Raw genomic sequence first — 13,425 nt, 5'->3', positions numbered from 1 at the left:
TGGGCTGGCCCACTGGGGTGGGATTTGGAATTTTCTGGGATGGAAGAAGTGGAACTGAGACCTGTCCAGGAACACAAATGCCAGGAGGGTCCCCATGACTCAGCTCCCCAGCAGTTGAGCGCCCCCCCCAAGACAGAGCCCTAAGGAGGGGTGCATTTCAGGCCTAGGCCTCAGGGACCCATGAGCAACCTCTTAGACAGAGAGGGTTCCCTAGAATGACAGGGTTCCTGTCAGAACCCCTGGGGTAGGCTGTCTGAGCATTCACACATAGGAAATGAGACATCAGGTCAAATGTGCACAATTTCCTGCATGTCTCTGATGGATGTTTTCTTAAAGGTTTATTGAAAGGAATCAATTTTTAAGATTCATCAAATCAATAAGGTAAGAAGGAAAAGCAAGATCAAAGAAACAATAACAAAACATTTCATTATAACTTTGGTGACTTGGCCTCAGGAATTTCTGCACTAACGAGAAGCTGGAGATGGCAGGGAAGGCTGGCTTCCAGGCCCCCACTTTCCCCAGGATTAGAGGCCATATTTATTCACTCCATGGGGAATCTGGGGGGCCCTAAGGCCCCACCTCATCCTGACCTAGGAGCCCAAACAGCTGTGCCTCCCCCTTTGTGGCAGGAAGCTTGTCCTTTGAGTTGGAATCTGGGTCACTGGTGCCCAGCTCTGCCCATAAAGCTCCAAGTGGCAGGAGGCTGAGCCTGAGCTTTGACTGGCTTGAGAGCCCAGAGGATGGGGGTGGCAGTGAGCTGAAGGCCAACACTCAGATTTGTGGGTTTCTCCTATAAATCGGAGTTGCTGGTGTTCCCAAGCCCTGTAAGGGCTGGCTGGAGCTGGGTTTGGAGCTTGGGTCCCCAGACCCCTCACCCCCAGGAACAACTCTGGTTTGGTGGTTAGGAAAGAGTATATTGCTAGAGAAGTTTGGAGACACCCATCAAGGAGAAATGCCAGCCCAGGAGTGGTCACTTCAGCCCCCCAAATACCTGTGTTCCCCAATGCTGTGCTCACATGGGTGTTACTAACATGGGCCCTGTGGGGCACGGCCTGGCGGAGGAGGAGAGCTGGGCTTGAGAGAGGCCTTGAGCTTCCTGGCTCCTCTTGGGCTACTGGAGGGACGCGGTAGGACACGGGTGGCCCAGTTGACCTCTAGTGCAAACTTGATACAGGGTGCCAAGGAGAGTGACAGGCGGCTCTCTTGGGATGGTACCATTCCCAGGACCAGACCTCAGAGATGGGCTGTGGAGGAGAGGGGGCAGAGAGTCCCTTTGCCCCAGTGGAACCTGGTCAGAAATGGGACATAGGGAGGCACAGTACTGGATGGTGGCACAGGCCTGCTCACTCGAAGGTCTCCCACTGCCTGCGGAGCTGCTCCACAGAGGTGGGGGCTGGGGCTGAGCTCGGGCTCACATCTTGCTTGGTTTTTCGTAGCAAATCCTCAAAGGGGTCTCTGGCCTGTGCAGGAGCAGAGGGCTGCAGGGCTGGCTCTAGACCCTGGGGAGCTCTAGGAGGCAGCAGTGGGGGTTCACCAGGCCTCAGGGCCGGCCCCTGCTTGGCCTCAGCAGCCCTAGCACTTGAGCGGGCCAGAGGCAATGTTCGGATCCTGGAGGGGGCAACAGCTGGGGGGCCAAGTGGCTGCAGGGGACTAGTGTGGGCACCCATGGGGATCTGGCCAAAGAGGTTGGGCATGGAGAGGGCAGACAGGTTGGGCTGAGACCTGTGAGGGGCATAGAAGCCAGAACCAGACAATAGGATGCTAGGTGCATATGCCGGCCTCAGGGATGCTGGAGGAGTCCCAAAAGGCCTGGCTGGTGTGGAGCCCAGGGGCGTGGTAGGCAGTGCTACTGGCACAGATGGGACAAAGGGATTGAGTGGCGGTTGTGCAAAAGGGGTGGGTGTCACTGTGTGGGGGAGGCTGAGCTGGGCGGTGAATGGGGCAGCCACACTGGGAGTGGCAGGATGTGGTGGGATGGTGCTACCTGACCAGGCTGTGTTAAGTGGGTCCAGGAGGGCAAGCAGGGCATCACTGCCTGTGCTTGCAGCTCCCGGGGCTGGGCTGAGTGGCTGCAGAAGTTCTGTGGGGCCTTGAGGGACAGCACTGGGGAGCAGCCCTGGCAGTAGGGCTGGGCTCAGGGCAGCTTGTCTTTGCCGGTCCATCTGAAGCCGCTCGGAAGAGAAGTCACCAAGTGGGCCACCAGCAGCCTGCAGCTTGGCTGTGCGGGCAGTGGGTGGTGGAGGTACGATGCCCAGCTCAGGGGTCTTCCTGCCTTGCGGCCGGGGAATGGTGATGCTGCCTGGAGTTTGGGTGGGAGCTTCCTCCTTGATGCTGGGGCTCAGGATGCCATCCTGGTTCTGCGGTTTGTGAGGCAGGGCTGGGGAAGTACCAAACAGAGCTGAGGGCTTCTCAGGGGAGGTGGTGGAAGGCTTGCTGGGGATGGCCATGTCGTCCTGACCCAGACTCCAGAGCTTAGTATATGGATGAGCAAGCTTCAAAGCTGCAGCCATGCTAAGGCCCCTCTCGCTTCTGCACAGGTCCAGCCTCTGTGGGGAAGGAGGGAGGGAGTGATGACCACAGGCTGGCCCAGGCAACAGCAGAAAGTACATGCCCATTCCCAACCCTTCCTGCATGCCAGGCACATGGCTCCTGGGACCAGGAGGAGTTGCAGGTACCCAGGACACCTGCAGAGACCCAGGCCTATCTGGACTCCAAGTTCAGACCTGTCCCACAAAGGGAATCCAGAGGAATCTCTTGTCTTTTTACAAAAGCCTCTGCTTGACAAATAGTTTCAGGAAAATGTCTCCATCTATGGGACACCTAACAATGGCTTGGGCATTTTTGCTGTTTAGAGATTGTGGTATCTTTCATCACCCTCAAAATGGCTAGTGTGGCTCCAGGCCCGGCTGAAGGCACACGGACCAGAAGAAAGGAGACTGGGTTTGAGTCCTGACTCTGCCTGCCACTTGTGGGCCATTTGACCTGGGCAAGTCACTTCTCTCGACTTATGCGGCTTCATTCCCAGCAGGTGGGAAAATCTGTGGACCCCAGAGAGGGGAGGTGACTGATGGTCACACTGAGAGAACCAATCTAGAGCCCAGTTTGATCCAAGGAGCCCTGTAGCAGCAGCCCGACCTCTGAGATAAGAACAGAGGCAGGCAGACACCCCTGCTCTGCTAGCATCACCCCCCTTGATCGCTGGTGGCATAATGAGCTTCTTGCGATGGGGTGGGGTTGGAGTATTGACTTAAGACAGGGTAAGGAGTAGGGGTGGTGGAGTGGTGTTCCCCTGACCCCTTCCACTGTGACTCAAAGGACCTACCTTAGGAGCAGGAGGTACCCCACCAGCTACTGCGCTCTACCCCCACCATACCTGGTAGTCGAAGCTCCCTGGCTGTTCCCGAAAGTCTTTGGGGGCCCGGAGGTCCTCCAAGCTCTTGGCTTGGCCCAGTGGCTGCAGTGGTGCCTCCATGTCTAGGCTGCTGAAGACATCTTCTAGAAGGTCACTGCTGGCAGCTCGGTCAGGTGGGGCAGGGCTAGGTCCCCGGGGCCCCCGCACTAACTGCTCTGGACTCTCCTTCTCGTCGCCGTCTGCGCTGTCTGACTCTCTCAACGTCCGGTATGGCTGTGGCCTGGGAGGAGACAGAGCCAGCTGGATTTTCCTCCAAGCAATCTATGAGAGGAGCAAATGGCCCTAGCCCCTGACCACGCCCAGGTCCAAGGACCAATGTTTTGCCATTCTTTGGGGGCTGGATTGGGTCTTGGTGCATGCTTGGTGCCCTGGGCAGGATGCTGTGGCTCTCACTTGCTCTGGGGAGATCCTGAAGTGCCCCAGGGCCCAGGGTCTTTGTATGTAACACATACAAACCAGGTAGGACTGGAGGGGCATTTGCAGGTGGGCACATGTATTCCTTTGTCCCATCTGCTTCCTGTATATATAGTGACCAGTCTTCCTGAGAGTCAGGTCCAGAGCATGGCTAGCCAGAAGCCCTGGTTCCATCTCTTGCCATGGGAACCTGGGCAAGTCACTTGACCTTGTGGACCTCAGCTGAGTGTTGGTGTGGTTCCATGAACAAGTACAGAGGGTATGCAGAGGCTGGTGACAACCACCCATGGCTGCCACCTGCGCTCTATGCGTTCTGTGTATCCGCAGACCATGACCTTGTGGGTGAGCGGGGTGTAACAGCTGGTTCCTTTTGCTCTCCCCTGAGCCTCCGGGCACCACGGATCTGTTGGGAGGCAGTGCCTGCCCTGCCCTCAGTGAGGTTAGCTGGCGCAGTGCCTCCCCCCCTAGGGTCAGGCTGGCTATGCACATGGTGCTGGTGAAGCGGTGGAGGGCTCCATCTGCTGGGTACATGCAGGCTGACACCTAAGGCCCACTGAAAGATTAAAGGGAGACAGTCCCAGCTGTCTGGGACTTAAACCCTACTTTATAGTTGAGGAAACTGAAGCTCAGAGAAGTTTAGTAACTCACTCTGTGCTTCACAGCACCTAGTAAGGGGTAGAATGGGAGCCAAGTTCAAAAGTCTCCACAGTCCTTCCAAAGTCTGACCAAGGAACTCAAGAACCTTTCATCTAATGTGAGCACAGTGCAAGGGAGGAGGAGGAGTCCTACTTCCCAAACACGAGGGAATAGCTGTTTTAACCCTTTGTGTTGTGAATTAGAATGGAACAGCTCCCCTGTAAACACACAGGAGGCCCTGAACTGGCTCTAGGCCCAGGATAAAAAAGGGAATTTTAACCACTGCTTAAATAAGGAAACACTGGGCTGCCTATGTCTCAGTGCCTGCGCTTGTCCAACATGTAAGGACCTGGGTTCCATTCCAGAACCATGAAAGGGAGTAAAAGCATCAGTCAATCATTTAATTCGGAGGCTCTAGACAGTCACAAGGGAGGGAGAGGGACCCAAGCAGACGGCTTTTCCTGACTTGAGGCCGACTCAGATGAGCATGTATTCTTTCAATAGCTTTCTCTGTTCTAACTAGTAATAGTTACATCAGCGGATACATTAGATCTGTGATCGCACAGACATTACTGCTGTGGAAAAGCTGATTCTTCAAATATTGAAAAGGACCAAAGAGGCGGTGGTGGCACACGCCTTTAATCCCAGCACTCGGGAGGCAGAGCCAGGCGGATCTCTGTGAGTTTGAGGCCAGCCTGGGCTACCAAGTGAGTTCTAGGACAGCCAAGGCTACACAGAGAAACCCTGTCTCAAAAAAACAAAACAAAACAAAAAAGATGAAAGACAGTAATCTATTTGCCAGTTGTGGTGGCACATGCTGGTAGGATTTGCTGAAGGAGGCAGAGGCAGGAGGATCATGAATTCGAGGCCAGCCTGGGCTACACATTAAAAAAAGAAAAGAAAAGAAAAGAAAAGGACCAAAGAGAAAGAATGAATATACTGCAGAGGTGTGTGTGCAGCTCAGGTATCTTGGACTAAGGGGTGGGGGTACTGCCATCATCCCAGTGATCTGGCAGCACGGAAGGAACGTGTGTGTGTGTGTGTGTGTGTGTGTGTGTGTGTGTGTGTGTGTGTGTGTGTGTGTGTGTGTGCGTGCGCGCGTGCGCGCGCGTGCAACCTTGGACTCAGAAGTCCGGGTTGAAGCCACAGGGAGAAGACCTGATGTTGGGCACTTGAGGTTAGAGAACAGAGGGGTGGGAAGGTCTAGGGGTGGAGGTGGAGGGAGACAAGACCCTGGATGTGAAGGGCCAGCAGCTAGCACTGTGGTGGGTTGTAGGCACATCCTGAGGCTCCTAGGAAGAACATTTTTAAGGTGAGCTTTCTTTTCCTTTTAAAAAATTGTTGTTTGTAATTTGTATGCGGCTTAGGTTATAACATAATTAAGATATTAATCTTAAGAAACCCAGGTAGACCATAACATATAAACACACATACCACACACACATTTTTTTCTGAGACAGGGTCTTGTATAGAGCTCAGACTGGCCTGGAACTTGCTATGCAGCTCAGGCTAGCCTCAAACTCATGGTCCTTCTACCTTAGTTGCAGGTGTGCATCATCACGCGTGGCTGGCATGCTGGCATTAACATGCGTTTCATGTAACTCAAGTTGGCTTTTACCTGACATCTGCCTTCCTGTCTCCACAGCTTTCTACGGTGCACTGAGAAATGGATGACCACAGTCAGGCTTACTGTGGCTGCCAGTTCCATTAAACACATGGTTTCCCCTTGTAAGAAAAGGGGCTGGTGCTTCCATCTCACCTGTCACCTTTGTTGTCACAGCCTTGTGGGGCTGGCACAACAGGAGCCTGAGACAAGGCCTGTAGACAGGCACACACCCTGCAAATTGGCACCCAGGAACTTTTCTCCCCATGGCAGCAAGCAGCTCCAGCTCCCCCCCCCCCCCCCGCCCCATACTCCCCCCCCCTGCACCCAAAGAGTCACCAGGCTGAGCCCAAGGAACTGGAAGGAGGAAGAGAGACCATTCAAAGGGAGCAGAGAAGAAAAAGCTTTCAGTGAAGCCGGTGCTCGGGGCCTCTTCCCGTCGGCATTCCTCATCAGAGGAGTCTTCAGAGAGAAAGACAGCATAGTGTCGGAAGGGCTTTACCAGGCTGGACAAGAGAGAAGAGAAGAGGCAGTCAGGGCACCACGAGGGCACAGGATGGAAAGAAGCCCCAGAGCACCCACTGGGGTATGGAGGCTGGCTCCAAGCAGAGAGGAGGCTGCGTATGCCATGTGCTTCAAGAGCCTGGAACTCTCATCCAGGCTTGTCTGACCTGATTACCCACTTCCAGTAAGTTAACCCTAAATGAACCATGACTCAGGCCCAGAGACACCTACTGCTCTCAGGGTGTTGCTGGCTGAACACTCCCTTCCCATCACATGTAATGCCAAAGAAGAAAATTTTAAACCATGACACAGTTGCTATTTTTATGATTGGCCTCCCCAAATCTGGAGACTCCATCTCTACAGAGTCAATCAGCTATGAGCTGAAAATGTTTAGGTGGCTGCCGGGCGGTGGTAGCGCATGCCTTTAATCCCAGCACTCGGGAAGCAGAGCCAGGTGGATCTCTGTGAGTTTTAGGCCAGCCTGGTCTACAGAGCAAGATCTAGGACAGGCCCCAAAACTACATGGAGAAACCCTGTCTTGAAAAACCAAACCAAACCAAATCAGACCAAACAAAACCAAAACCAAACCAAACCACAACAACAACAACAAAAAAAAAGAAAGAAAGAAAGAAAGAAAGAAAGAAAGAAAGGAAAAGAAAAGTTTAGGCGGTGGTGGCACACACGTTTAACCCCAGCACTCAGGAGGCAGAGGCAGGTGGATCTCTGTGAGTTTTAGGCCAGTCTGGTCTACAGAGTGAGTCCCAGGACAGCCAAGGCAACACAGAGAAACCTTGTCTTGCAAAACAAAACAACCAACCAACCAACCAAATGAAGAATATGTTTGGGAAAACTTGCATCTGTACTGAGCATGTGCAGTCCATTCCCATCATTATGTTATTCCCCCAATTCAGCTCAACAGCTATCTATATAGCATGTACACTAGATTAGCTATAAAAAGTAACCTAGAGGTAATCTAAATTATATAGGAGAGTATGTGGGGTTCTCTGCAAACACCATTCCATTTCACAGAACAGGCATGAACACCCTGGATTTCAGCATCTGAGACTGGTCCCCTGAGGATACTGTAGCCCCTCAGCTGCTTGTGGACAACTGCACGAGAGCAAGACTGGAGAAGTGCTTAGATTCCAGTAACGGCAGGATTATGGGATTGTGGGTGACTCCACTTCCTGCTTCCTTTTCTTTCTCTGTAGCATGCATATCTCTACTTCAATAATAGGGGAAAAGTTAAGGAACCAGTGAGTTACATGGAAGCAAGCCCTGAGAAGACACGTTTCTGATGAGCTGCCCTCTCTGGAGTCTGTCTCACATGCTTCTTCAGAGAGTCTTTTTCATCTGTGATATGGAAATTAAATATTCATTGTTATAAAAAATGTATCTCCCTTGTCAGCCACCTGCACTCTAGCTCTATAAACAAATACACACAGCCCAGAGAGTCCACACCTGGCCCCTAGCAATTATGTACAGACCAGCAGTGCCCATGAGAGGCCACAGGCTCAGGAGAAGAGAGCCCAAACTATGGCAGGTTCAAATCCTGGCCCACCACGGATGCTGTTGCAGCTAACTCTGCCCTATCAGCAGCTGGGCTTACTGTGAAGATCCCCAAGAGGCAACAGTGAAGGTTTGGGGAGACAGGGAGGAGACACAGGCTATGAGGAGGGCTCTGCTCTCACAGCAGCCTTTCTGCACTTTCTAGGCTGGAATTCCTTTCAGGTTTTATTTAGGGGAGGGCCCTGGGGTGGCCAGTGCTGTGGTCCCCATTGCTAGAGATAACCTCCAGAGCCACCCACAAGCTCAGCACTTCAGCTGTGCATCCTCGCTTCCCCCTTGTCCCTACAGGCTGGCCATTAGTTTTGTCCTCAGACTTCAGTGGAGGTTGTGGCTTCCTGGGTCATGCACTAGGAGGTGGCGGGGCTACAGGCTCTGCTGGCCTCCACTCCAGGTGGCCGGATACCTAGGAGGAGACACCTCTGCTCTTCGCTCTTCGACAGCTGGAGAAGGACTGGGGGCAGAAGTCGCTGACCTGGCGTAAGACCAGGTCCCTGTTGCTTTCCCAGTCAGCGAGGCCGAGTAGATGGGGGAGGAGAAACACTCAGATGCTGGGGTAACCTGCTTGCTCTATTATCCTGATCTCTCTATTGCCCCCACACTCTCTATTGCCCCCCTCTCTCTCTACTGCCCCTGCTCTCTAGCATGGGGTGGCTTCCAGCTGGTGCAAGGCAGCAAGCCCAGCATTTTTACTCCACTCTGGGCAGCTTGAGGTGAATGCTGGGTATTGGTGGGTTGCAGGATCAAGCCCTGAGGTCCCTTCCCACCACTGCCCCACTTCAGCTGCAGAGAACTATCTCAAGCTGACATCCTTTGCCACTCAGCTTTTGTGCCTGTCTATCCCCAGCACACAGACTGTTCTTTCATCTTGAAGACCTGACCCAAATGTCATCCCTAGGATGTCCCTAAATGTCATCCCAAATGTTTCCAACTCTCCCTGGCTGTGGGTGGGTCTTGGTGCATCATAGTTCCCAGCTATTCTGCAGTTCTGTTCCTGACTGAGCTCGAGGTCAGGGTTCTGGCCCCCATTAGTGGTTGAAAGGATGAGAGCTGGCATGCTTGGGATCCCCTCCTCCTCCTCCTTCTGGAACACCTAATCCTTCACACAGACCTTTCCATTACTTTAGAGCTCTGACAGATGTGCCCTTCTTTGGATCCCTCCCTGCCCTCTGAGATGCTTACACATGGAGTCTACAGGACCCAGGGCAGAAACCTCAAGATAGGGTTCAGATTAATGCCACAGCACTGGGAGAGCCCTGGTGTGCTGTGATGTCCATGCTGGAGGTAACCTGTTACCTGAAGTGGCTCTGAGCACAGCAACCTAGCATGCAGAACCAGAACACAAGCTTTATGGAGTCCATCCGTCTAGCCATCTCCCGATTTGTCTGAGCACCTGTCTACCCAAGGGCCACTTCCTGCCTGTGCATAAGCAGATCTAGTGCTGGCCAGGCACTGGGGATTACTGAGGAAGGACAGAGAAGTGAGCAAATAACCACTCCAGGAAGCAACTCGGGGGTCTGAGCTCAGGCTGCCCTGAGACTGTGGACAGACACAAGACAACATAAACCCCTACCTGGGTCACATAGAACTAAGTGCTTGGTGACCCTCAGATGCACTGTGAATGTCTGACAATCATGTAAAGCGTGGGCCTCTTCCCTGGCACAGATCACATGGTGGCTGACCGCCACTAAGTCTGTCACATCCAAAGAGAGCCGAGAGCCTTTGTCCTGGGCAGGACTGTGGTGCCATTAAAGTCCTGCAGTGCAGGGCTCTGACACCCAGGGCCTCCCACAAACTACAAATGCAGGAGAGGGAGCCCTACTTCGACCAGCTGGCTCTGTATGCCAGGCCGGCTTGGGTGCTCAGAGCACACCATTGCTTCTTGAGTGACAGGGCACTGGGGTGAAATGTGCCAAGTGATTTGGTCAATCAGAGCTTTGTCATGTCCAGGCCACATGGATGGTGATAACTCATCAAAGAACTCACATGCTGTCCGTAGTTTCTTACTAATTCTTCATGACAAAGAGGCCAAAGCTCAGAGAGGGCGAGTCTCTTGCCTGGGGTCACACAGCAGTTAAAGGTGGGGCTGGAATGGCATCTGGATTTGCCTGTCTCTAAACACCACAGGGTCCTGCCACCTGTTTCCTGAAACAATGAACTGAGAGGTAGGGGGTTTCCCCTTCCACTTTTAATGAAAGGTGAGGTTTCAAAATAAACTTATTTAAATTCAGGGCTCATGCTCTCCCATGAAAGATACAGTCAGATATTTGTCAGGGATAAAGGATGAACCATCGAAAACGTCCAGGCTTAAATTTTTTATTAGCTTAAGGCAGAATATAAAAAAATGTACCTCTTCCCTCATTAACCCAATTCAGCTACTACCCTGCAGTCTGCCCCCCACCATTTGCCTGGATTTTATTACACACAAAGGGGCTGTCTGGGAAAAGGCAGGCCTGGCTGAACTTGGCTATCCAGCAAAGACTGTGATGTCATGGCACAAGAGAAAGGCTCTGTCCATCATGGCTTGGACCTATCATCCCCTGCTGCCCCTGCCCCGTCCACCACCCTGCAGTGCAGCTCCCATGTGGATGACTCCTGAGCCCTTTCTAATGTTTGGTTTAACGTGTCGCTGGTTAGAGCGTGTGTGTGACAGTGGTGACAGGCGAGGCTGTTCCTTTTTAAATACCATGTCAGAGACACGGCGTCAGGAAGCCGGGATGTGCTCCGTGCTCTCTGCTGCTCCAGGATCGCGCTGGCTTATTTTTTAATGAGGAAGATCTACATCTCGAGTTTTTTTATGTGTCACATTGCATGGACAAATCAGCCGCACGTCACGCTGGCCCGAAATGAAGTGCTGACAAATGTAGATGTTTCAAATTTAATTGACATTTAAATGCACTTGAGATAAAGATGGGAGGAAATCAGCCAGGCCTTGGTCTCCCGAGGTAATGAAGGGACACCGTGATCATTTTAGAAGAATCATTTCACTCCAGCACAAAGGGTCTTCACTTTGTAAATGGCCTGGCTACTTTTGTCCCTTGCTGACACAGCCCTGGTGGGGTAACGTGTGTAGGCACCAGAGAAGGCCAGCTTGTGCACTTTCTATCTCCTTTCCCTTTCTTTCTGGACACCTTGGCAAAGTCACTTTACCTTCTTGGACCTTGAGTTCTCTGCAAATGGAGATGCTGCTGCCTTCCCGAAGGTCTGAGCAGAGAAGTAAAATATTCACCAAGGGCTTTGCATGGTGCCTAGCAAGTACTGACTCCTCAAATCCTCAGCTGCTGTCCAATGCCCCTTCACAGGGTGATGCCAGGCACCTGTATCCTGGTCAGGGATGAAGAGGTGGTTGCCACCTTCCAAGTGAGTGATTCTCTGTTGGCTCTATCTCAGCACTTGGGTGTCATCCAGCCAGCCTTAGAGTTTCCACATCTTTCCAAGCCCAAGAAAAAGGGCCAGTCCCCGACCACGGTCTTGACAGTGGATAAAAAAGCAGAAGGGGCTCTGAAAGTAAGGTGGGGTACCTCTGGGAGTTGGCCTGGAGCTGTTCCCAAAGAGCCAAAGGAAGGGCTGTTGTGCTGAGGGGCAACTGAAGGCTGACATAGAAACTAGCTGCACAGGGAGGGGCCTTTGTACAGTTACATGAATATCTGCTGAGGAATGAGGGTCATTGCCATCTGCAGCCACCATCAGAACAAGAGGTATTCTGCTGTCTCCTCCCTTGGAGACTGGCTCTCCCAGGAGTCAGTGGGGGTCAGGGATACCCTTGGTTCATAGATCTTGGCTGAGGCTCCCTGGACTCCATACTATCATCCCGAGCAGAGCAAGTGTGGCTTGATGGCCAGAGGTACCTCTGAAAAGCAGCAAGGATGGGGTGTTCAGAAAGGGTGGACCTGGGAGTGAGGGCCTCAGAATAGCATAAGGACTGATGGCTTGGGAAGGCTGAGCTGCTGTTGGGCCACCATCAGGAGCAAGAAGGTGGCCAGTCTCTCTCTTGGGCTTGCTGGGCTGTTTCTTTCCAGTCTCCACTACTGCACCCACATAGTTCTTCTTCAACCTGTGTAGCTCTCCCTTCTTTCAGCAGAATTCTCTAATGCCCATATTGTAGGCCCAGACTTGTGGTCCAAGCATGACCTGAGAAATCCTTGCCAAGTTACCAGGTAGACACACACAAGAAGACATTGTCACTCTCTGGGCTCTGTGCTGAAGGGAAGGTGGAGATGGGCAGAATCTGGAAGACATTGTGTGGACTCGGTCCTTCACCCTCAGGACAGCTGCTGCCTGCCTGAAGGCCACAGCGGCAGTGGCAGAAGGAGCAGTGCTCACGGCAGTTCTAGGTATGGGACTAGACTCAGGGCAAGTTGTTCCATTTGCTAGAGGCCTGGTCCTTTGTGTGTGAGAGGGGCTCCCACTGTCCTGGCTGGGCTCAGGGAGGTGAGCCAAGACTCGTGAGGGCCTGGGAGTACAAGCTACTAAGTCGGGACAACATGGAATGTGTAAGAGGCCGGGGTTTCAGGTAAGCTCGTAATGTCTTTAGAGGTGACTGAAAGGGTAACTCCTAGGGCTTTCCAGAGGGAATAAACTCCCTGTGGTGACAGCGCATGAGAACTGTCCTCCCTGTGTGTGGGGAGAGGGTATGGATGGGTAAGTGCAGCTTTCCTTGACTGTTGTGGGACCTTTGCACTCAGTCATGTGAAGAGACACTGAAGCAAACAAGGGCCATTGCTGTCACCAGTCACCATCAGCCCGAGAGGGTGTTCTGTTGTCAGTGGGGGTAGAGACACCCCCAGTTTGGACAGTCTTGGATGAGGGCTCCTGTTGGTTCCTGCTTTTCCAGTCCTGGCTCCCGATCCTTATCTGGCTTCCAGCTTCTCTTTGTCTCTACCACCCAGAATCCACTGGGGAGGATGGGGAGTCAGGCCAGGGGCCTCTCTTGCTCTGCTAATTGGGTCTGTGACCTTCTGTGAAGGTGTTTGGACTTCTGGTTGCTCAGGCAGTGGGTATTGGCAGCCTTCCAGGGGGTAGCACCAAGACAGCTGCCCCTGCCCCCTGAGGCCCAGGCCCAGCTGGCATCCTGGAGACTTGCTCCTGGGCTGGCAGTAGCTCATAGCTCTTCCAGGGTCAGAGAAGACAAGGTGTAAGCAGTCATACTCCATGTGAGGTAGACAGCTTCACAGTCACATTCCACACACAGCTGGTGTACAGTAGGTGCCTGGGAGGGGTTTTTGGTTGTTTGTTGATACCTGCTTGATCTCCAGGGCTAGTAGACTATGAACAACAGTATCTGCCTTTA

The 13,425-nt window shown here is 52.8% G+C and overlaps 1 protein-coding gene across 11 annotated transcripts in view; it reads right to left on the bottom strand.

Moving 5' to 3' along the window:
* Nucleotides 1-321: 321 nt before the first annotated feature.
* The window catches only part of Dennd1a (DENN domain containing 1A), a 503,183-nt gene continuing 490,079 nt past the window's right edge, over nt 322-13,425 (bottom strand). For 8 of the 11 annotated variants that reach the window (XM_052724298.1, XM_052724294.1, XM_052724297.1 and 5 more), the window contains 3 exons: nt 6,443-6,571; nt 3,374-3,632; nt 322-2,546 (listed from right to left, as the gene is read on the bottom strand). In XM_052724298.1, coding sequence (XP_052580258.1) covers nt 1,344-2,546; nt 3,374-3,632; nt 6,443-6,571 — 1,591 coding nt within the window. In that variant the 3' untranslated portion in view covers nt 322-1,343. The remainder of the gene's footprint in view (nt 2,547-3,373; nt 3,633-6,442; nt 6,572-13,425) is intronic. The other 3 variants (XM_052724299.1, XM_052724300.1, XM_052724304.1) reach the window with 1 other exon arrangement.

The sequence above is a fragment of the Peromyscus californicus genome, unplaced genomic scaffold (genome assembly GCF_007827085.1).
Source record: "Peromyscus californicus insignis strain IS unplaced genomic scaffold, ASM782708v3 Scaffold_7__1_contigs__length_154581171, whole genome shotgun sequence".
Lineage (NCBI taxonomy): Eukaryota > Metazoa > Chordata > Mammalia > Rodentia > Cricetidae > Peromyscus > Peromyscus californicus.
This window is presented reverse-complemented; position numbering and strand designations above follow the sequence as displayed.